The sequence below is a fragment of the Syngnathus leptorhynchus genome, chromosome 1, assembly GCF_054491065.1.
Source record: "Syngnathus leptorhynchus isolate UIUO chromosome 1, UIUO_Slep, whole genome shotgun sequence".
NCBI lineage: Eukaryota > Metazoa > Chordata > Actinopteri > Syngnathiformes > Syngnathidae > Syngnathus > Syngnathus leptorhynchus.
In genome coordinates, this window is record NC_141195.1 from 23,443,666 (window position 1) to 23,465,855 (window position 22,190).

The 22,190-nt window shown below is 45.8% G+C and overlaps 1 protein-coding gene across 1 annotated transcript in view; it reads left to right on the forward strand.

Annotated features, from left to right (window-relative positions):
* LOC147062804 (homeobox protein Hox-C4-like) overlaps positions 1-10,185 on the forward strand; it is a 37,831-nt gene extending 27,646 nt beyond the window's left edge. The window contains exons 2-4 of the mRNA XM_085929259.1: positions 2,118-2,231; positions 5,855-6,700; positions 7,286-10,185. Coding sequence (XP_085785385.1) covers positions 6,196-6,700; positions 7,286-7,650 — 870 coding nt within the window. The 5' untranslated portion in view covers positions 2,118-2,231; positions 5,855-6,195 and the 3' untranslated portion in view covers positions 7,651-10,185. The remainder of the gene's footprint in view (positions 1-2,117; positions 2,232-5,854; positions 6,701-7,285) is intronic.
* The last annotated feature ends 12,005 nt before the right edge of the window (positions 10,186-22,190 follow it).

Consider the following 22,190-nt stretch of genomic DNA (forward strand, 5'->3'; position numbering starts at 1 on the left):
ACCTGAGATAATACTCCTTCCTCGGCTTCCCCCTTCCCATGCAAAAGTCGGCTTTGCTTTTTTACAAGACGCTCTTGACGCAACGATTGCACGCGGCAGTGCGCGCTCGCTCTTTTTTTTTTTTTTTAAAGCATGTACAGTAGCAGGCTTTAAGAAATTTGTAAGGGATAAAATATAAGAATAATAGACAGGACTCACCTCCTAACTCCTAATCAAAGTTGTTTGCTTGGTGGAGAGAATCGGCGTCCACTTTAGGCCCCTGCAACGCGGCCTTTTACATTGACATCGTCTTGAATTCTCCTTCCGTGGTTCTTCCACTCAGTCCCCTCTTTTGGGCTATTTTCAAGTTTACAAGGTTACATAATTATGTCAATTGACCGGAGCAGGCCCTGTGAATGGTGCTTGGGAAGCACGTGGTGTCATTTAAGTGGCTTTTATGGCCCGCAAGAGCTGACAAACCTTCGACATATACACATCATATATAATCCTAAATGTCCGGCAATCGCAGCTGCTGGCCTTCCGGCCGACCAACCGACCGGTTGGCTGCATGCATGCGCCTCATGTGGGCCATAGGAGGCAGTTTGCAAGCGGTGAGCAAGCAGGCAAGTGGATCGGACATTGCATGGCCGTGCTCTTGCGATCGCTGCTCGGCAGCGGGCTGGCACTCGCTCGCCCTTAATTTCACCGCATGCTGTAAAATACCGACACTGATATATACTTTACATTGCACACTTTTTTTAAAAAATTTGCTCAGACCCATCTTATGGATTTTAGAATTATTATTAATAGTCAAACGTAAATACGAACATATTTTTCGTTAAGCATGTCGCAATTTATTTATATAGTATAACGAATTTCAATTTGTCTGTGTATGTGTGTGCGCGCGCGCAGAGCCACAAGCTGCTCGAGACTTTTTTACTCATGTGAATTGTGTCGTCCTCCTTTAATTTGAATTGTCAATTTGTGACAGCAACAAGCTGCAGGCCCCTTTCAAGTACGTCCCTTTCTTTTTATTTCCGCCTGTCTTGACGCGCATGCTGATGCGTGGTACACTACCGTTAGGGGGCACTGTCCAACACACTCCTTACCAGTTTATGTGCGTGCGCGTGTGTATAGGCCCTATGAAAAGTAAAGTCCATGCACAGTTTGGAGCATCTGTGGTGTTGCACATTTTGCCAGTAGCGTCATTTGTGTTTCATGTGTTTCTCTCATGTTGTCCTTCTGGAGCGTCATGCGGGATCGAAAGTGGAACAATGGCAACATCCGCTTTCACTCGTAACGTGTGTGTTGTTTTTGTTCCTTTCTCTGACCTGTGCAGCTGACACGGTCATTATTTAAGGCGCACAGGCCACTTGCATATGACTTTTGCTTTTGTCTCTATTCGTGCCACATCTGAATGTGGACACACAAATCGTCCTATTTTTAATACATGACGACGTGGTCGGGCTTTCTATTAATGGGTTTTAGCCCGAGGAGGCTTTTTTTTTTAGTTTCTTGTCAAAATGACCCGTCCCAAATGTCTCTCCTCAGTCCAGCGGCCCCCCCCCCCCCGCCCTTTTTTTCTAGGGCATCCTCTCAGCTCATTTGGAAATAAATCACAGGAGAAGAAAAAAAAACAACGATCCAGTGCAGCGTATGAAAATAGAAATAGAACTAAACACATTTCTCATTAATTAAAAAATATCCTCCGGTTAGAAATTAATTCAGCTTTCATTTAAAAACGACCCTAAATAAATTCATTCTTTTCCCCTTCAGAATCGACACACAAATAAGTTGTAGATCGTTTGCCAACCATGTCATTTATTTATCGCGCGTTAAGTGAATGTCCTGGCGTTTCCCTCACATGCATGAGCAGGCCTGGACGTGAGAAGCACCTCTCTTCTAATTCCAACCTTTGTAAAGAAACAAAACCAAAAACATTGTGTTGTGTGTCTATATATATATGTGTATATATATGTGTGTGTGTGTGTGTGTGTGTGTGTGTGTGTGTGTGTGTGTGTGTGTGTGTGTGTGTGTGTGTGTGTGTGTGTGTGTGTGTGTGTGTGTTCTTCAGTCCTTCTTCAGACTTGCACCACGTTTGACCTCGTGCATGTCTCATTTGCCTTTGTGTTTTTCAGATCGTTCTCTGCACAGGGGAAGGCCGCTCAGGTCGTGTGGCCCGTCCCGTCTCCCGTCTCCTGTCTCGTGCTCGCTTCTCCCAGATTGCCTGCACGGCGGTGCCGCTGAAAAAGGTGAGAACGTGTCGAGCGCTTGTTGAAATGCTCGTTCAAGTTGCACACTCAAGTGGTCTTCTGACGCGGAGCTTTAATGAAGTGCAAAAAATGCACTTTGGTTTCTGCGGGGGGGAAATCAAAGAGCCCCTTTGTACTGCTTTGAGCGCATATTGCACCTCTCGCACGACTGTCTGCACTTCATTAAAACTTTTTTTTTATTTCAACTGGACGATATTATTATTACACCTGTGGGGGCGGGGGGGGGAGGCGTGTATGTGTTCCGTTAAGTGTTTGATTAAAAGCACGTTATGGCCATTTAATCAGGGATATTGCATGCAGTGCTCGGGTCAGGTGCATCTACTGCATGGGCCACCAATTGACACACGGAACCACCACATAGTCTGCATTTCCCAATGCGTGTAAGGCTTTTAATTAGCAAAGGGGCCCTTTAATTAGCCCTCCGATGAATAAATGAACGAGGCAAATAATCCGCCCGAGGGCCTCATCTTTTTGACTTGTACATTATAACAAGTTATTGAACTGGCAGTGTACAATCTGAAAGCCATTTGTGCGGGGAAGGAATTCATTCGCGTCCCTCCATCAATAATGCTTGGCAGTGAACTATTGGAACGCAGGCGGGGTGAAGCGCAGGTCAGCCTGTCTCCTCGTATTAAAATGCAACAATCCCGTCCGCTGCATCCCCGTCGGCGCGCCATTCATCCTTCACACCTTTGTCATTTTTTTGAACAAGGGGAATCGCTCACCTTGGCTGAGCGCGCGCACGCATTTTGTGCACTTGCACTGTAGCTACGCTGAAAAAAATGTACTGTAAAATTTACAGTAATTAACTGGCAGCAATTAACCAGTAAAGGTACTGTATTTATATTTACAGTATTGGTGTATTTACTGCAAAGCAAAAACAGTTAAATACTGTGATTTCAGTTGCATTTATAGTATTGGATTTTTTAACTGTATTTTTTAACTTTCATGATATATAATCAATGCCATCGATTCCCAATTTGGGTTATATGTTTGCCGTTTTTAATAAACACCCCCCCCCCCCCCCCCCCCCAAACAGGGGCCACATATCCGATATGACATTTGTCATCGTAGCCTTTTCTCATTAGCTTCCCGAGTGTCAGCAAGAAAGGTTAGCGAGCGGTCACTATGCTAATAGCAGTCCGAAAGAAACGCTCGGGAACAATGCAGCCAACTTATTTTTCATCCGCGCTGTCACACCGACCCTTTGTGCATGTTGGCGGCTGAATATTCATAAAAAAGCGCCACGGACACGCATTGAAAAACAACACGATGCAGCTGTTGAGTTGTTGGGATGCCGCACAAAGGCCGAGAGACCCGCATTAGTTGTCTATATGTACCCTGTAGAACCGAATTTGCGTGCACTTGAACACAATCGCAAATACGTCTCTACGGGAATACATGGGCAGCTGCAACTCACCCCCCCAGACTCGGCCTGCTGCAAGTCAACGCGCGCGTGTCTCGCACCCAAACACGCGCGCGTGCACGTTTCCCGTTGGGCGTCCCGTGAAACGCGCATGTGATACCTCGAGCTGCGCGGCCGGCCAAGTCGAGGGATTGCCCGCCTTCCAAGCAGCTACCGTTTGCCACCTCGTCGAACACGTTGCGAACAGGCACTCGTTAAAATGTGACTGATTTACCGCTTTTATTGCGCAATAAAAGCCTCCCAACAGCCCGCACGACGAGCGCTAATGGAAATGTCACGCGCCTTTCCCACAAAGTCAAGCGCTCGCAAACGCAGCATGCTCACAACATCAACCTCCTCCTCTTCCTGAATATTATTATTATTATTATTATTATTATTATTATTATTATTATTATTATTATTATTATTGGTTAGTAGTGATGATGTTTTTGTTGTCTAGCTGTCAGGTTGAAAACAGAAGAGCCATCCAGAGAGATAAGAAAATGCAAAGCATTCAGATGACAAGTTTCCATGGCGATAAAAAGCAGAGCTAATGTGCTCACTGCTTCTGATAGCATCGGTATTTGGAACTGGATGGCTTTCCTAACGGCAGTCATGCACCAAAATCTGCTGTATCAGCTCTAGTGGAACACCGAGGTGCTGCTTTGTGCATGTTTGCATGTCAAAATGTGTCTTTTGTTACGGATGGAGAACTAAGGCCCATGCACTCGTTCGGTCTTGGCTCGTATGTGGCTCGCGTGAGCAAAAGCAGCTCTGTTGGCATGCTAGAGGATGACCGTCTGTCGCTTATCACGACAGCAAGATCCAATCCGTGGCTGGATGCATAGCTGGCAGAAATATGGGCGACTGTTGGGAAACGAGGATCACCATTAATGTCTTTTTTGCTGTGCTCTGTTAAATGATAGCACTATTCTCAAATTTCCTAGTTGAGTCTGAATCCCAATGAAATAAAACGTAACTGATGAGGCAGATTGCTCATATTTTCTTTGGAGAGTCTCACAAAACAATATTTACTGGATGTTTAGTGTAGGCTACTCTGGATGCATGGGACGAATGAAGGACCGAGGGGCGTATCTGGATGAGCCCCGCTCGAATCACACGTCACAATTACGAAGTTGCACATGGACGTTTGCGCGTGTGGCACAACTTGGGGCGGAACACGGCCTGCTCAAGGCCGCAGCTTCACCTACTGAGGCCAGATTTGCTTATTTTCAGCTCCAACCAGACGGCTTGCATTTTGGCGAGACAAACAAAGATTGCATTCTAAAACTGCAATGACATGTGGCTTCCAAGCATCACCATGGCAAATAGAGTAACTCGTGTTGCCCAATGTGAAAAGGCCATTCGTCCCACTCATGCATTTATATGATCAAGACTCCTGTGATGTTTCTTATATTATTTCTTGGTTTTGCATTCATTTGATTCACTCATGGTCTAGTTGTACGTTGCAGCACATGTCAGAATTTCCAAATTGTGGGATTTGGAAATGAAATTGCAATACCAAAACCTCGGACACCTCGGCGACGTGTGCATGCAGTGCCACTGCTAAAAAGATGAGGTTCGAAAATGGAAAAACATTTGTATCATGGGCCCAAGTGTTCATCAAAACAAGATAGGTCTCATTCCTATTCTAATCCCGTGTCACATTAGGCACAGTTTAAACAGAAACGTTGTGCTTCCAATTGGGGGGGGGTCATAAATTGGGTGCGCATTAAAGTAAAATAAAACATTCGTCAATAAACGTTTCAAAACAAACGCTTCTTAAAAATGAAAAGCAAATGTATTCAATACAAAGCATATGTGGTTCTGGTATCAGCCTTTGCGGATCACTACTGTTTATTGGCCACCATTGGCCAGAGTCAGATGAGGTAGGTCATGTGACCCTCAAATCATTTTTTTTCAATGGAACTTGTTTATTTGATGAAATGGTAAGTTGTAATATGAAATTGAAGGGGGTTATATATTAGAAAATATTTGACTTTTTTATGTTTACCCATCATTCTTTTTCACCCATCTAACAAAACCGTTTCCCATCATGCACCGTTTTGGAGACTCCATTTTTGCAATCGCTTTCAGGGTTGCTATTGTTCTTCTCCTTGGAGGAAGAGCTCGATTGTCCCCTTGAATAATTGCGTTTGGTTGTGTGTGTGTGTGTTTTTTTTTTCTCCTTGGTCAGCAAGCGAGCTACTAGTTTAGTGGCCAAGATCAATGGCTTCGCTACCAAGACAAGCGAAGAGGGAGAGCAAGGGAGAGGGCTGAGCAAAGGGAGAAATTGAGCGAGCGAGCGAGCGAGCGAGAGAGCGAGCGAGCGAGGCAGAGCTGGAAGCGAGCGCGCCATGGCGACTGGAGGTATGCTCAACAACTCTGGTTCCTCATCCGGGCACCTGCAGCTCGGCTGCGATTGGCCGTCAGGGTCACGTGGTAAAAGTAACTTTACAGGGCTGCTTGCAAGTAGGAGGGCTTTATGGAGCAGAAAAACGACAAAGCTAGAAAAATTATTTTGCACTCCAGAAATTAATGATCATGAGCTCGTATTTGATGGAGTCCAACTACATTGATCCGAAGTTTCCTCCATGCGAGGAATATTCGCAAAACAACTACATCCCCGAGCACAGCCCTGAATATTACGGCCGCGCCAGGGACCCGGGCTACCAGCAGCCACCGCCGCCGCCGCCGCCTCCTCCGCCGCCACCACCGCAGCATCACCACCAGCACCACCAGCAGCAGCCGGACTTGTACGCTGCGCCGCGGGCCAGCTACCAAGCGCGCCAGTACAACTGCGCAAGCATCCCCGAGCCCGACACGCCGAGAGGACACGCGGGCATTGGCCACTCAGCGCACCTGCTCGCGGGCAAGGGCCAGCCCGCTTCGTGCGAGACCCCCCAGTTGTCCATGTCCCCCGCCACCCCGCCGGCCGCAGCCTCCGCCTGCAACCAAGCCCTGCCGGAGCATCCCAACAGCGCCGCCTCGTCCAAGCAACCCGTTGTCTACCCGTGGATGAAGAAGATTCACGTCAGCACCGGTAGGCATGCTAAAAAGCTGCGCCTTTATGTCCGCCCTCGCTCTCCCCAGCCCCCTTCTCCCCTGCATCTCCGAGAACAGGACAGCCAGCCAGCCAGCCTTTTGAAATGGCACAATTGAGGCGGATTTACGACTCGGCGTTGGTAATTACACCCACCATAAATTTTATAGCCGAGGTATACTCAGGGCAGCCGTATCACCATGTGGCTTCTGCTCTTATGTATTGCGCCATGGAAAGGGGGGGAGAGAGAGAGAGACAACGACGGGACATATATGAATAAGAGGGGAAGGGAGCGAAAGAAAACGAACAAAAAAAAGGAATTCAGCTTTGTAATCTTGCATTAATAATTTATCTTGCTTGGCTGCAGCGAGTGTCCCCACAACTTCTAAAGTTGCCTTTTCAACATCCCAAACGCGCACATAAATCTTTCAAGTCACATCCATGTTTACCCCTCCTTTATTCCGTGTTGTCCTTCCTTTCTTTCTTTCTTTGCTTCCTTCTTTCCTTGCTTGCTTCCTTCCTTCCTCCCTTCTTCCTTGTCTTCTTCTCCCCCATGCACGCAACATCGCCCGCCCGCCCTCGCAGTCAACTCGGGCTACAACGGGACGGAGCCCAAGCGGTCTCGGACAGCATACACCCGCCAGCAAGTCTTGGAACTGGAGAAGGAGTTCCACTATAACCGCTATTTGACTCGGAGGAGGCGCATCGAGATCGCCCACACGCTGGTCCTGTCCGAACGCCAGATCAAAATTTGGTTTCAGAACCGCAGGATGAAATGGAAAAAGGACCACCGGCTGCCCAACACCAAAGTGCGCTCGTCGTCGTCCTCGTCGTCCGGCTCCAGCGCCGCGTCCGCGGCCGTGCTTCCTTCCTCGGCCACCGGCTCCGCAGCGGCCTCCGATGAACTGAGTGCGGCGGCGCAGCACGGCGACGACATGACCAGGTTATAAAAAAAAAAAACGCACACGGACGACGCAGATCATGCAAGAAAACAAAACAGAAGAGAACTGCGTATTTATAGATGATGGTCTATTTTGTTTTGTTTTTTTCGTAGCCATCGTGTGCGGTTTCCTCCAAGTCCAGCGTTATATAAAATGCATGTTATATAGCATGGATTCCTGCGAATACCGATGCAGTCTTTTTTATACGTGATACAGGGTTTCGTTTATTTGAACGCGTTTCAAATGCTCTTTGATTATGTTTGGAAAGAAGGCCGAGCAAAAAATACACATGGCGATACATTAAATACAAATATTATTGTGGGTCATTCTTTTGCCCCATGCAGGTGAAATGCACAATCTATTTATTTCAGACAACACCGGAAAAATATCAATATAATTATTTTTGGTATTAGGGGAGAATTAAAAAAAAAAAAAGCTGAAACACACCATTCATCTTGAACTTGTATGTTTAGGATAAAGACATGTGACAATTACCTCGTGTATTTCAGAAACAATTATTTATTTATTTAATTATTTATTTAATTATTTATTTATTGTTTACAATTTGGTTTCGTGGTGTTGGTGTTGTGTTTAGGACTTTCAAAAATGGATTATTGTGAAATGCAATAAACGGATTTAGTGTACCTGTGCTAATCATATTGATCAATAAAACAGTGAGTGTCTTCTAGTTTTCGATACGTTTGCTGACTCGTTGGCTTATTGTAGGCGCAATCTTTCATTTTGAACCAAACCACTATCACCGTGGGCGTGCTTGTGTGTTTTATCTCTCTCAACCCTGCAGCGATCGCTGTGCATTTTATTGCGTGTGTGTGTGTGTGTGTGTGTGTGTGTGTGTGTGTGTGTGTGTGTGTGTGTGTGTGTGTGTGTGTGTGTGTGTGTGTGTGTGTGTGTGTGTGTGTGTGTGTGTGTGTGTGTGTGTGTGTGTGTGTGTTTGAGTTGAACAGCTAGCATATCGGTGGAGTGGACATTTGCAAACTGTTGGGGGGGAGGGGTCGACAATGTTTTGGAAAATCGTCTGTTTGCTTTCGTACGCGTTCAATTGTTTGTTTGTTTTTTTGACGTGTACACACCATCCAGCACGTTGGCTTTCCGCGTGTGTAAAATCAAGTGCATGAATGAAATCGTTATGTGCACCATGCAGTGTTAGTTAAGGGAGAACAGCAGCCCCACGTGATCAGCATGACCCGCAGGAGTTGTATTCTTTTTCCTCCCTTTTTTTTCTCAAAGCAACACACTGCCCATTCCTAATATTTACCGGGAATTTTAGATTCTCCCTTATTTGTGTTTTCGCTCAAATGGATCCAAACATCACACCAAAGAAAAAAAGAAATCAATGCACACGAATTTGATAAATTACTGAATTTGTGACATGAATAGGCTCGTATAAATTGCCTTTCCTCTCGGGAAAGGGAGGGGGCATGGTGGAAGCACAAAAGGCTCTTCACCACGGAACATGCAGCTTTTTTGATTTGCAAAAAAAAAACATATCTGGGTTGGATTTTGTCAAATGTGTTTTGAATAGAGTGGACTTGCTCACTTTGGAGCAAAAGCGTGAGCGAGCTGGCGCATCTGCAGGCAGGCATGTGGGGATGGAGGGATGGAGGGAGGTCGCTTGTCCGCAGAATAGCGATGAGACGCGTCTGAAAAATGAGCGGAGGAGCCTTTATGTTGCCCGACACGTTGGAGAAATGGTTGTGCTGTATGCAGGCGGGCCACATGCGCTCAGCATGCAGCAGAGCCCTCCGAGTTCTCTCCTTGTCCTCGCCTCCGTGTCGCCACGCTGAAAAGCGACTTGATGGAAGTTTTTTTTTTTTTATGCATTGGAGAAGCCCGAGTTCACACCGAGGACACATTTTATGTCCCATTAGGTTTATTTCAAGCGGGATGGGCGAGTCACCCCCCTCGCTCACCCGTGAACAGTCCGGCCGCTCCCCTTGGCCTCGGCTTTCTTACGTTCGTTTGCGGGCGGGCGGGCTCTGTGGCCGTCTGTTTAAGTCAATCCCAACCCTAATACAGAATAATCAATTCAAAGTAATGGCAGTAAAATAAGGGTTAACCCTAACCCGCTCCACATCTTGCTCCCCTCCCTGAACTGCAGCGCACATCACAATTTACAGCCATTCTACTTTGAATGGATTATTCCGTGTTCTGCATATCGGAAGAGAAAATGCGAAGGCAAAAGTCTCAGTGGGGGCGGGGAGGGGGTCAACAATGCTAAATCACGTGGTTCGTGTGTTACTCGAGCATTTCAAAGGTGAGCCCATCCATCCAGTTCGGCTTTAGCGTTTGGACAGCAACTTCCGCAAGTCCTCGCCAAGCAAGTCTGCACGTCCGTGGAGGCGCGCGTGCACCGTCATTGCAAAACAGTATAGCTAAAGGCAAAAAAAAAAAAAAGTATCATCATATTGGAATGCAATTCAATGGAAATGATAGTCTACTTTCAGATAGTAGAAAAAAATTGATGATTACTGTTCGATAATATTTGCCCCCAAATTGTCAGTGTCACTTTACGTCTTCGCTAAATTTTGTGACGTCATAGACCGCCTCGTATAGCTTACCTGCTCCAGCAATGAAATTTCCTCATCTGCTTGTCCGTTAAATCCTTACATGGCCAAGCTCGAAATTTATTTTCTAAGCGTGGCAGGTAAGGCGGCAGCCACGCATGCACGCACTGAGTGTGGACGTGCACGTGCAGCTCGTCTCAACTTCACTCTTTCACATTCCTCAACGCTTAGTCAGCTTCCACAGGTTTGGTTTTCTTTTATTTTTAATGCGTGTGTCTTCTCGTGACTGCTGAATCACTCTGGATTTTTTTTTCTGTTCCAATTGCACCATGGCACACTCGCACTGATTTACGTTTGCCTCGGGCCTCAGCACCAATATTGACACCAATGGTTATCAAAATGTTTGAATGCGAGCGAGAATCGTATAAATAGCCCAAATCTCGCTGCCTGGCTGGCTGACGTTTTTACAGGCGCATAAAAATAAGGCGACGCTCTCAGGTGAGCGCCTGCCCGGTGCAGCCACTTTGCGCAAGATAGGTGATGAAAAGTGTATCATTGTTCTTGTGTGCAGCGGCGGCAGCTGCAAAAAGGCTGCGAGTTGAAATAAAGGTCAGGATGGCCGCTGACTTGCGCATGCGCACCAGGCAGCATAGAGGCGTAAATCTCCTTGCCCGGGTAGCAGATGCACCGCGTCCATTTTCGGCAAGCTCACTTTATTTGCATAAAACACACATTTAGAACCAAAAACAGCGGCCAATTGATTTGCAAGTGATTTGGCGCGACACTCAAATTTCCCAAATGTACTTAAACAACGCCTCGCATAAGAAACAATGACCGTAGTCCACTTGAATCAAATATTCTGCCGGGACGCTCAGTTTAACGAGTCCGCTAAAAATAAACAATAAGAGTAACAATAACTTTGACTGACACAAATGTGTCATTTACAAATGTATTAAAACATTTTATTGACACTTTCATTGAGGTGCATGTTTATTAAACTGCAGTACATTGTGCTACAGGTTTTAGTTGATTGCACTGAAAACTTTTGCTACAATTTTCACTCAAGCTGAAATGACTGTCACTATCGAGTATTTTAGAATCAATTTATTTAATTATTCCATCAAAAAAGCAAATAATGTAAAACAATTTGATACACATTATTTACAATCCATTTCCCTCTGAGTACTGTTTATCTCATTTCAAAAATGGGTTTTCTTTCATGAAAGACTGTCAAAGAATTATTGCTTTTGGAAGCCTGAAATTTGAACAATGTTGATATTTTTTTAATGACTCTAAAAATCACTCAATTATTAAAATACGAGGCAGTTAATTTGATTTTGATTTGTTCTTGATGAATCAAATAATTTTACACCTTTAATATTGGGGCGAGCAACATAATTTAACCCCAAAAAATCATTAAAAAAGAACTCTTAGGCGACAGTTGCATTCAAAAAAATGAAGCGCTAAAAAAGTCATTTCATACTTTAGACTTTGCTGTCGAGCAGAGCTTCGCAATGTGGTTGAATTTTTCCTCAGTCAAAATCCAACGTTACACAAGTTGCTTTGGTGGGCTCTTCTAATCCGTTTTTGCTTGCAACGTAAATGACCACAATATTGGGAACATCCAATGTTGCACTCAGATCAATAACCCAGCATGTGATAATCGTCATGGATGCCAGATTCCTCTTTTGTGATTGTAATTTGCAATAAAATTACACAGTTACAGTGCTCGAGAGTGGACGGACAAGACGCCAATATTTCAGGACTTTTCTTTTTTTTTTTTTTTTTTTTAATGGCAATGTGCGTGCGCGTATGTGTTAGCATGTCACTCAGACAACATAATAGCATATTTGACCAAATCCCTTCTTCGTGCTGATTTTTATAAGCCTGCACATTCATTGCACGTACAGTAGCCCATGCAAACGACAGCCCCAAATGAAAAGCGCGTGCTTGTGCGCGTGCTTGCATGCGAAAAATCAAGAGTCGGCATGCGTGTGCGTGTTTGCCTTGTGCCTTGTTTTGGGCTCACTTGTGAAGTGTGGTGAGCAAACTGCAGTCCTTTCATTTGGCGCTACATTGTTTACAGCAATATAGGGCACCGGAACCATCAATCTTCCCTGCGTGCCAGGACAGCGCCATTTATATGCAGCGTTTGAACCGGCAGCATCCTCTCTGCCCATTAACGCCCCCCCCCCCCCTCCAGTCTCATCTTATCTGGCCAGACTGCCTGCGCATGCGCACGCGCACACACACATTGCAAATAATTTGTTTTGTTTTTTAATTTATTTATTTGACAGATCATTTACCCACTATGCATCATTTTCAACATTTGATATGCAAAGTAGCTGCGTTTTCTCGAAATTCTTATTTAAGCCTTTACTGAAATTTTCTTGATTGTCAGCAGGCGCGTGAAGGAAAATAATAAAAGGCGGGGGGAGGGGGAAGAGTAGTAAACGAAGGGGGTGACACCCAGAGCGACCGGCGGGGCTTGTGTGTGTGTGTGTGTGTGTGTGCATGTGCGTGTGTGTGTGTGCGTGTGCGTGCGCGCCCGCGAGGAAGAAAAATGATTTATTGGGACTAGGGCGGTTCAAGCAGAGTTCAGGGAGAATGGTGGTGCAGGCACAGCAGCGACATGATGGCCAACTTGCTGAGCTTGTGTATCAGACGAGCTTCCTTGCAATGCAGGGTGCGTGCAAGATGGAAGGAAACGCTGGTCATGTCAGACTTTGCCATGTATGGCCTAAGACAACTCGTGATGCTTTCACTTAATTTGTCAAATTTGGATTTTGTTGAAAATGTAATGAACAAATTCTGGATTTCTTCGTTTTATTTCATATAGCTCCGCCAACATAATATCGATAATATTGCAGAATAACTAAAAGGTGTAAAATTACTGAATTCTGCACAATAAAAAATATGCTTTCGTTCATGATTTTAAATGAATTATTTGTTTATTGTAATGAAATGAAAAATAATCACACACAATTTAACCTTTGGAAAAAAAACAAAAGATGTCAGTGAAGCCAAGAGGTTCAGGTGAAAGTGAGGTGAAGATGAAGAATCGAGTACAGCCGAGCCGTCATTGAAGGCGAGAGGCGAGTAACCACGTGCATGCGCGCACACCGTACATGCAGGTTAAAGAACCAAACAAAAAACAACAACAAAATTTCATTCACTTTGCAATGACTCTGGCAATAATATACGATGACATCAAAAATAATCAATGCAATCGAGCAATCAGAAGGCTTCACCTGAGCCACATACAGGCACGCGAGGAAATAGGTTGCTTTGTGCAAGTGTTGATTGTCTCCATTGTCTCTACATGCGCTAAGAGTCAAGCCTTTGTCTGGCCGCTACCGGGAAAGCCCACCAAAGCAAGAAATGCAAACATTTGTGCCGGTAAGCAAATAAAATAAAATAGCCTTTGAGGATTCTCTCAAGAATTTCTATTTGCGATTCTATTTGTAATTCAAATAAATACGTAATTTGACAATCACATGTTTTTCCTTTGAAATATAACAATAAAAAAATGTTTAGTAAAGAAAATACTGTGGCACCCTTCAATAAATGGCCGACTAGTAGCCCGAAGTGGAAATCCTGACGAATTAAAAATCAAAACGAAAAATAAAACCATAAACCTACCACCGCAAAGAAAGTTGTGCAGCCACAAGCGGAATATCTTTTTAATAAATACAACACCCCGTCAATAAATAAAAATGATCGAGTACTCAAATGCTCCGAAACAAGTGACGTTTCTCTCACTTCGCTGCCATTTTGCGCTGACGTCACTCCTTCCCTGCTTTACACCCCCACCACTTTTTTTTTCCAAATATCCTGCAGATGATCAAATACTGTTGCTGCTGCTCTTATTTGACGATGTGTGGAAAAAGTTGCCCAGAAGCTTCAAGTTGACGGCACTTGATTTTGGCCATCTGCCATTGGACGACTCGCGGTCACGTGACAGAGGCTGCTTTCGGCTGGTAAATATTGTTCCGATTTTCCACATGGCTTTTCCAAATACATAATTTCTACTTTCATATTGGCCACGTAGACATCCTTTTGAAGCGTCTTGAATTTATTTCTTGTAATTGTTTCTTTTATAGATGTCTTTCCTGTCCTTATGACCTAGTCTTTATTTTTATTTTTTTACCAGTTGCAGCTTGAAGCTGGCTGGGCCAATGAGGTACTCGCTGGACTCTGCAGGCTGAGGTACAGTTGAAGACCAGCAAAGGGTCCCCAATTGCAAGAATTTGCAGACAAGCACCCGGGGCCATCGGGTAAATATTTTTTTGGATCATATAACCAACACAACACCTATCAAAAACAAATATTGAGCATCAAGATGTATTGTTTTAGAATCATCTGCAGTTTCTCCCCAGTTCTCAGAGTTACTTTTCCAGCAACAACAGAGCAGTAGATTTCAAATCAATTCAAGAGGGAGAGCAAAAATAAACAATTCGATTGTGTGCTTGCACAGGTGTGCACAACACAACACCTATCAAGGACAAATATCTAACTGGAGACGTGATTGTGTTCACAATGAACCCGTGGCATTCAAACATTTGTCAAAACCCAATGCTCCGTCACTCTGTCACTGACATTTTAAGCCCAAAACAGAAATGGTGGTGCAGATGCCGACCGTGTTTGACTGCTAGCTCGGATGCTAACAAGCGAGTCGCAGATGCTGCAGAATAAACAGTTTGAGCTCTTTTTAATGTCACCCGGGCCTTATTATGGCTGTCAGCATGCACGTCCAACGAGGCTGATTTTTCGCGACTGTCCCAAGGTAGCGTTTAAATGATTGGGATGTGGACGTAGCGGGTCCGCCCGTGCGTGTGGCCGAGATTAATCTGGCTTGTCGGGCGGCCGTAGCGGCGTCAGATGTTTCCCTCACACTCTTGCTTGGGGAGGCAACCAGTTCAGGTGCGGTCTTTCTTGATGGACTCGTCGTATGTTTCAGGGACGGGCTGTGAGATCGTCTTCCCGGCGAGCGGAGGGTGACCTTCACCGGTTGGAGAAGGAATTCCGCTGAGACCGTACTTGCTCAAGGAGCACCAAGTCAGGATTTGCTCTCAGAAAAAAATTGAGCGAGAGTGGACTTTCAGCTCAGCTCCTTGCGGAGGATAAACAATCTGTGACTGTGGAGAACATCAAAATGTGTTGCTGCTCAAAAATGGAAAGAGATGCCTTTCCCATGATGTGTTCACATTAGCATTAAGCTAGCAGTCTAAGGGCATCTACTATCTACGTATGTGCTTGCTGGAAATGTCATTCTCAAGTCAAAGCAAAAACAAAAAAACATTTGGAAGTCAGGCTCGTCCCAGCCATAAGCCCACCAAGTCTCGCGGCGGCCCAGATGGTCATCAGTGCATTCCTAAGCAGCCCCAGGGCCCATTAGCCGCCATCTTCATCGCAATCATACATTTGCTAGCGTTCATTAGCTTGGCTCACCTCAAATCCCACAGCCGCGCACAAGTACCGCACGCTTTGGTGACATGTTGAGCCATGAGTGCGCCTCCCAACACAGCATGTCCCAAATTCAAAATGTTTTTTTGTGGTTTATTGTTGCATGTTTTAGAACTCTTTTCTGCTGTAAATAGTCATGCTGAGAAATGAATGATGTTTTTTCAAACCAAACAATGCTTTGATACAGTCCTTCTGTCCGTGTTGAATAAATGCAACCTTTGCTCGGAACGACTTGTGCTTCGATGGTCGTTTATTTCACACTGAACAATTCCGAGACTGCAAAGTCGAAGCGAAATCAGAGTGAAGGCGGGCTCCCTATTGTGCATTCATTCCGCGGCGGTCTTTCCACTCAAAGCGTCTCCCTGGCCGGGCCGGGCCGATCCACCCCTCTCCGAGTTCCTCGCCATTAATCACCGGGCCTTTGGAACGCTCTGAGCACGAGTTCTAAACCCAGTGGGGCAGCGTGACACGAAGCCAAATTGAAGGTCTGCGATGCGAGTCGGGGCCGGCCCGGAACGGGCTAGCGGGGTGTCATGTTAGCGTCACAGTTTGTGAAACCAGGGGGATTCGGATTTTGGGGATCCACCGGGATTTATTTAAAAAAAAATCTGTCAAAATCCTTAAAGAGCCCAAACCTGCATGTGGGTCACTCTTAAGGATCTTAAGGTCAGCCCAATGTGAGAGACGCCAACCCCCTGTGGCGTCAGGCCGACAGCCACGCTGGAAAAAATGAGGAAAATTTCCTTCAACAGGCTCTTTCCATGTGGTAACCCTTCGTACAGTCAGCGGCCGCTATTCCTCACGCTTAGACAACTTTCTTTGTGTCGTCTACCTGTGTTGTCCGTATGCGTGCAGCACACCGCCCCCTGGAGGCAAAAGCACACGCAACAAAAGCTCAGCTCAGCCTTATTTACTCGGCACATATGGGTGGACACCAGCGTTGGGCAAGCCGGCAGGGGTGTCCTGGAAATTATGCATGACCCGCCCGGGGAAAGAGGGAGTTGTTGAAACTTCCAAATATGTCTGCTTGCTACAGATGGGGGTGGGAGGAGAGGAAGACAGTGCTGAATTCCCGACATTCTTGGATGTGTCTGCTGATTTATGACGCCACTTCTGCTCGGGGCTCGCTCAGCACGCATTCTCCCGCAACAAGCAAACAGCAGACGGCGTCCAAACACGGCAGCGCTTGTGACAAGGCCGACCTCCACACACACACACAAAACCGCCTGTGTTTTAAAGAGCCACAAAATGAGATTAGTATCCATTTGTTTGAAGGTTGAAAATGTGCAAAGATGGCAAATTTCTAGTACGCAATGGTGGAAATATTGCAATAAGCCTTTTTCACCATTTCAGTTTTGCTTATGTTTGAGGGCTAAAACACATGCCCCTCCCCCACAATGAAAAAAAAAAACCTGCAGCAATTTCAGCCTTCAGAGCGCCTCGTCGTCAACCACGAGCGTGCGCACCTCATGCTAGCAAAACATAATGTGACTTTCAACTCTAAATGTTTTGCTCCAAGCAAACATTTCCGGCATGATTCAATCTCTCCCCTATTAGACGATTGTCGCTCTTTATCTGGTCGCTTGTTTCCTTTACAAGGCCATCACTATTCACGGAATTGTCATCAAGTACTCGCAAGGGATCTCTCAGAACTGCAGCCTCAGTTTAGCGCTCAAGCTATAATGGTGATCGATTTGGACCATCTCGCCTTCACCAAAGTGCAACAAGTAAGAAATCACCTGCGGCGGGGGGAACTTAGACAGCGCTAATGGCACAGATAAAGTTCATTACGTCAGACGGGAGGTTCCCAGGCTGGAGAGATGCCCTCGGCTTTTCATTCCACACAGGCGGGGCCGTTCTCGCACTATTTCAAAGTCAAGTTCAAAACATGCAAAATGATCCTCCACCTTCTAGCTCTGTGAGTCAAAGATACGTAGCTCGCCAAGATGGCTTAGCAGGAGGAAATCTGGCAAATTTGACTTCTTCCATCTTTGGCAGCAGTTACACCCGGCGCTCGCTCGGGATCGATGACCTTTGAAGCGCTCACTTTAAGGAACGGCGGCCAGGAAAGCGTCTCGGCCAGCGCCGAGTTTCTTTTTCTTTTCCCTTTTGCCTCGGCGACGTCGCTTTAATGAATGAACTTGCAATCACAACAATCATCTGGCTAAATGTCACACGCTGAGCCGTATCGATCACTCGTTCCGCGGTCAATGGCTTCATCGCACGAGGGAAAAATAAGCATGAGCTCACATTTTAAGAGAAATATCTTTACAAAGATGCCAAATAAATAAAAATGAACGCCGTGGGAAATTATTAAGAAATGACACGTATTTGCAAGGGAGCAATTAGAATCGCTTTTAGTATCAGAACAAATATTGTTTAGCTGTTTGGAAGAACTGGAAAGCAAAGTGGTAAATATGCACAAATAATCAAAGAAGGACGCTTAGTAAAGTCCTATTTGAAGTGAAAGGCTACGGCTAATGAATCGTCTCATTATCCAGCAGCACATTAGCTTTGCATCCCCAGCGGATCCCGACCCGGCTGCTGTGCACACTGAGCGTGCAGCAAAACAAACAAAAGCTCTCCTTCTCTTTCCCTGCGGCGAGAAACAACACGCGCACGCTGCAATGATGAACACTTGCTCCCGTTTCTTGTTGAACTCTGCTCATTTCCCACAGTCGCAACCCCGGAAACGGGCAGCGGCTCGGGGGGAAGATGACTGATGGCCGCCTGTCATCATGTTTGGGAGGGTGCCACCCCGCCCGCCTGTTCCGAGGAAGGAAATGTGTGCAAAAATGGCCGCCGCAGCCTCAGCCGCCGCTTGGCCTCAGCTGCTGCGCGTGCACGCTGCGCGCCTGCATCGACGTGCACGGCTTAGGAAACTTCCATCAAGTCTGCAATACTCGCTTGTTGCACAGTCAGCTTGATTAGATCGTCATGGAAGCCCAAACTGTATGCATGGACTGGGTCCCATTAGGCCAAAACATTTCTACCTCTTTCCACCTCGATGGAATTTGTGATGGGAGGTGCACGCTCGCTTGTAAACAAAGGAGCGCGTAACGTGTAACGACAGCAATAAAACGAGGCCCGCTGGAATCTTTGAGCCAAGTGACGATGAGCACGAGATAAAATAACATTGGCTAGATTTTGCATGGAATCCAAATCAATGTCATTTGCCCGTTTTTCCGTCACGCGCGCTTGTGTGTGTGGGCTCAGCACATCATCGCTATTTTTCACAAAATGTCAATATTTGAAAAAGCCTGACACGCTCTATCAATCACACACGGTCACCTCTCCTCTTGTGCGCCGATCAACGGCATGCACACTTGACAATCCGGTGGCGTTTCTCTCAATTTGCGCTTGCCGAAACTACCCCCCCCCCCCCCCCCCCCCTCCCTCGCTTCCCCGTCCCTGCAACACGTTGCTGCTTTCCACTGACGGATTTTGCTTGTCCGAAGCTGGAAGCGCGTGAGCAGCTCTTGAGCTCTTCATTTAAAAAATATATATATATATATAAATCAAACAAAAATGCTTTCAGTAACTTATGCTGCTTGGTTGGCTACATATAACGTAACACATTATTGCGTGATTTTGTTGCTTTGAAATGAGAAGAACTCATGCACTCATATGGGGGGGGGGGGGGGGAGCCCCAACAGGAGTGATTTGATTTCACATCACACCGATTGTTGCCGGGTCCCTCCAGCTGATTGCAAGTTGTGGGGGCACTCAAGCTGTCCTGTAGGAAGATTCTCACTTAAACATCCCCTCGCCCCCACCCACCCTCAATTTAAATGCGTCATTACAGAAAGGTGCACTTCAAGTATGCAAATCAAACATCTGGCGCTTGCGTCGCAAACATGGATTGCTCTTGTTGTCCTACATCATAAAAAAAAAAAAGAAGGGGGGGGCTACTTTTGAAATGTGATTGGGATGCATCCCGCAGGCCCCCTTGGTGCATTTTATTTTCACAATTGTTTGCATAAAAGAGACTAGCGATTGCTTCCACCTGTTTTTCTCCACTCTCCTCTTTGCAGCCCATCCTCACCCCCCCCCCCCCACCCTCACTCCCCCCTCCTCTTCTCTCCACCCTCTGCTGAAAGCCATTACAGAAATACAATTTCTAATACCTCCGCACAGGCCTTCGATCGGCTGCAAACAAATTTATATTCAGGCGGTAAACAGAGCGCTGCGGAGATTTATTTATCGAGTGCGCGGGAGAGAAACAAGCGAGCGTGTGAACCCTGAGTAACCTCGGAGCTGACGTGAAGACGGATGGGCGCCCCATGCAAATGCATCTATTGCGCTCGCTCACATCTCGGCCTGTGGAATCCCATTAAGTCCCACGGCTGAGGCCATATTTCCAGGCTCACGGGACACACTTAGTTAGCAAGGTGTTCATTACCACTGGAAGCATTTTTTGCAATTGCTATAAGGAGCTCAAGGCCAGAGAAGAAATGGTAGTCCAGGAAAACATCTCAATTCACAAAAAGCTGTCACTATTGACGCTTCGTGATGAGACATTAGACATTCATAACACAAACCTGAAAAAGCGCTGAAAACACTTTTGTTAGACACAACGTACGTGTGTGACTATATTGATCATTCATTTTTACCTAAACGGAACGTTTGGGCTTTTTATTATAGGAACACATTGACCCCACCCCGTGTACCTCATATTTTGATTGGGGGGGGGGAACGAAGATCTGCACAATGTCAAATTCATCTTTTGCATTTTTTTCAGTTCACTGTATTGAAATACAGTGTTTTAGATTCCCCTTTTTCTTGCGCACATTTTGCCATCAACATAGTTAAGTTACACAGCTTAAAGGTCAAATTGGTGTTAATCAATAAAACTGCTTTTTCTGCATGACAGCACAATGTGCACTTTATGGAGTTGGTCTCCCGGGGAAATAATGAATAAAAATGAAAAAAAAAGAATTTCCAGCCTAATTTGCCTCAAGTGTCTCCTCGCAAAACAAGCCAGACTCATTATTGTCTCCTCACACGAGGTTTATGAGGGACAAAGAAAGTTTCTTTGTCATTGTTTAGAAGAATTACAGGAAAGCCGACCATAGTCCAAGACACGCCTCTTTTCACACGCACAAGCCACCAGAGTGGTCAACTGCATGGCCTGAAGCACAGCTTTGATTATTAATAATAATAATAATAATATATATATATATATATATATATATATATATATATAAAATATTATTATTATTATTATTATTATTATTATTATTACAATAAAAAATAGAGCACATTTTTAGTCCTACAGTGTCAAATTTTAGGGGTGACCATTTATGGGCAGTCTGGAGTCCTGCATTGTGGTTATTTATTTAATTAAAAATAAATAAAAATAAAAAAGCTATTGAACAGAACATGCGCCTCTAATCCAGTTGCAGTTTTTGAAATGACACTGCTGTGTATGATTGGAAATAAATTCACTTGACTCAGAAAGAATGTAACTGAGATATAATAGAGTCAGCCTTGATACAACAATAAAACCTTAAAGTTTATGTGTTCATAAAGCTCTTTTATTGATTTTGTATTGATATTTATATTCTATGGCTTTTAAAGTCAGCATAAGCATGGCTTTAGTGTTGTTATGTAACTGTTAGTTTTTGTGTGTGTGATATTTTAACCTGGACAAAGTCCAGGAAAGAATTATTTTGATTCCGCTCCTACTTTGCTCGTTTGAGCTCAAAATAAAAATCCGGCCCACGCGCTCAATGCAGTCCCGGAGGACAAACTCGGCCGCTTGCAACTTCTTGATCTCTGTTTGTGTATTTGTTGGGGACTAATTAGAAATCTGCTGCTGCTGAACTCCTAACTGCGTGTAAATAGCAGCTGTCATGACCTCTGAACCCATTAAGTGTGCCTTTCACATGACCCGCGCAAGCAAACTGTGGAGCCTGCAGGCGCCGATTTACATAAACCATTAGTTGCATCAACGCCGCTTGTATCATGCAAATGATAGTCGGCATTGTTGCAGTGAAAAATCATCTTGCTATTTGGGTCTCTAGAAAAGGGAGACGGAGTGGGGGGGGGGGGGGGGGCAAGAAGGCCCCACGAGTTGCTTGGCCCTGCTGGAGTTTCTCCAAGTTTCCAGCAGCTTCATGATTTTTGCATGCTGATGTTGATGACACACATGTCCAGCCATTGGAGAATGGGGTGGGGTGGGGGGGCACGCCGTGCGTCCATCCATCCATCCAACCTCGGAGAAAATGTCTCCTTCCCTCGGCCACGCGTGATTGCGTGCGCGAGAGGCCGGCCACGAGGTGAAGCCCCGTCCAATGAAGATGCAGGTCACAACGGATAACGACTTCCTATCCGGAGGGGAGCACCGGCTGCAGCCCAGCCAGAGGGGTCATGGAGCGGCTCCACGGCGGAAAGACTCTCCCCGAGCTCTGCGTGGAAAGGCGGACGCACTCGCATGCACTTGCTTGGCACCCTCCGCCGTTCTTCACAACTTGGGTCGGCGCGCGGCGCCTCCTCTCCTCAGCCGCGCAATACTCTTGGGGGGGTGGGGGCTCCACACATGGCTGGCTGCCGGTC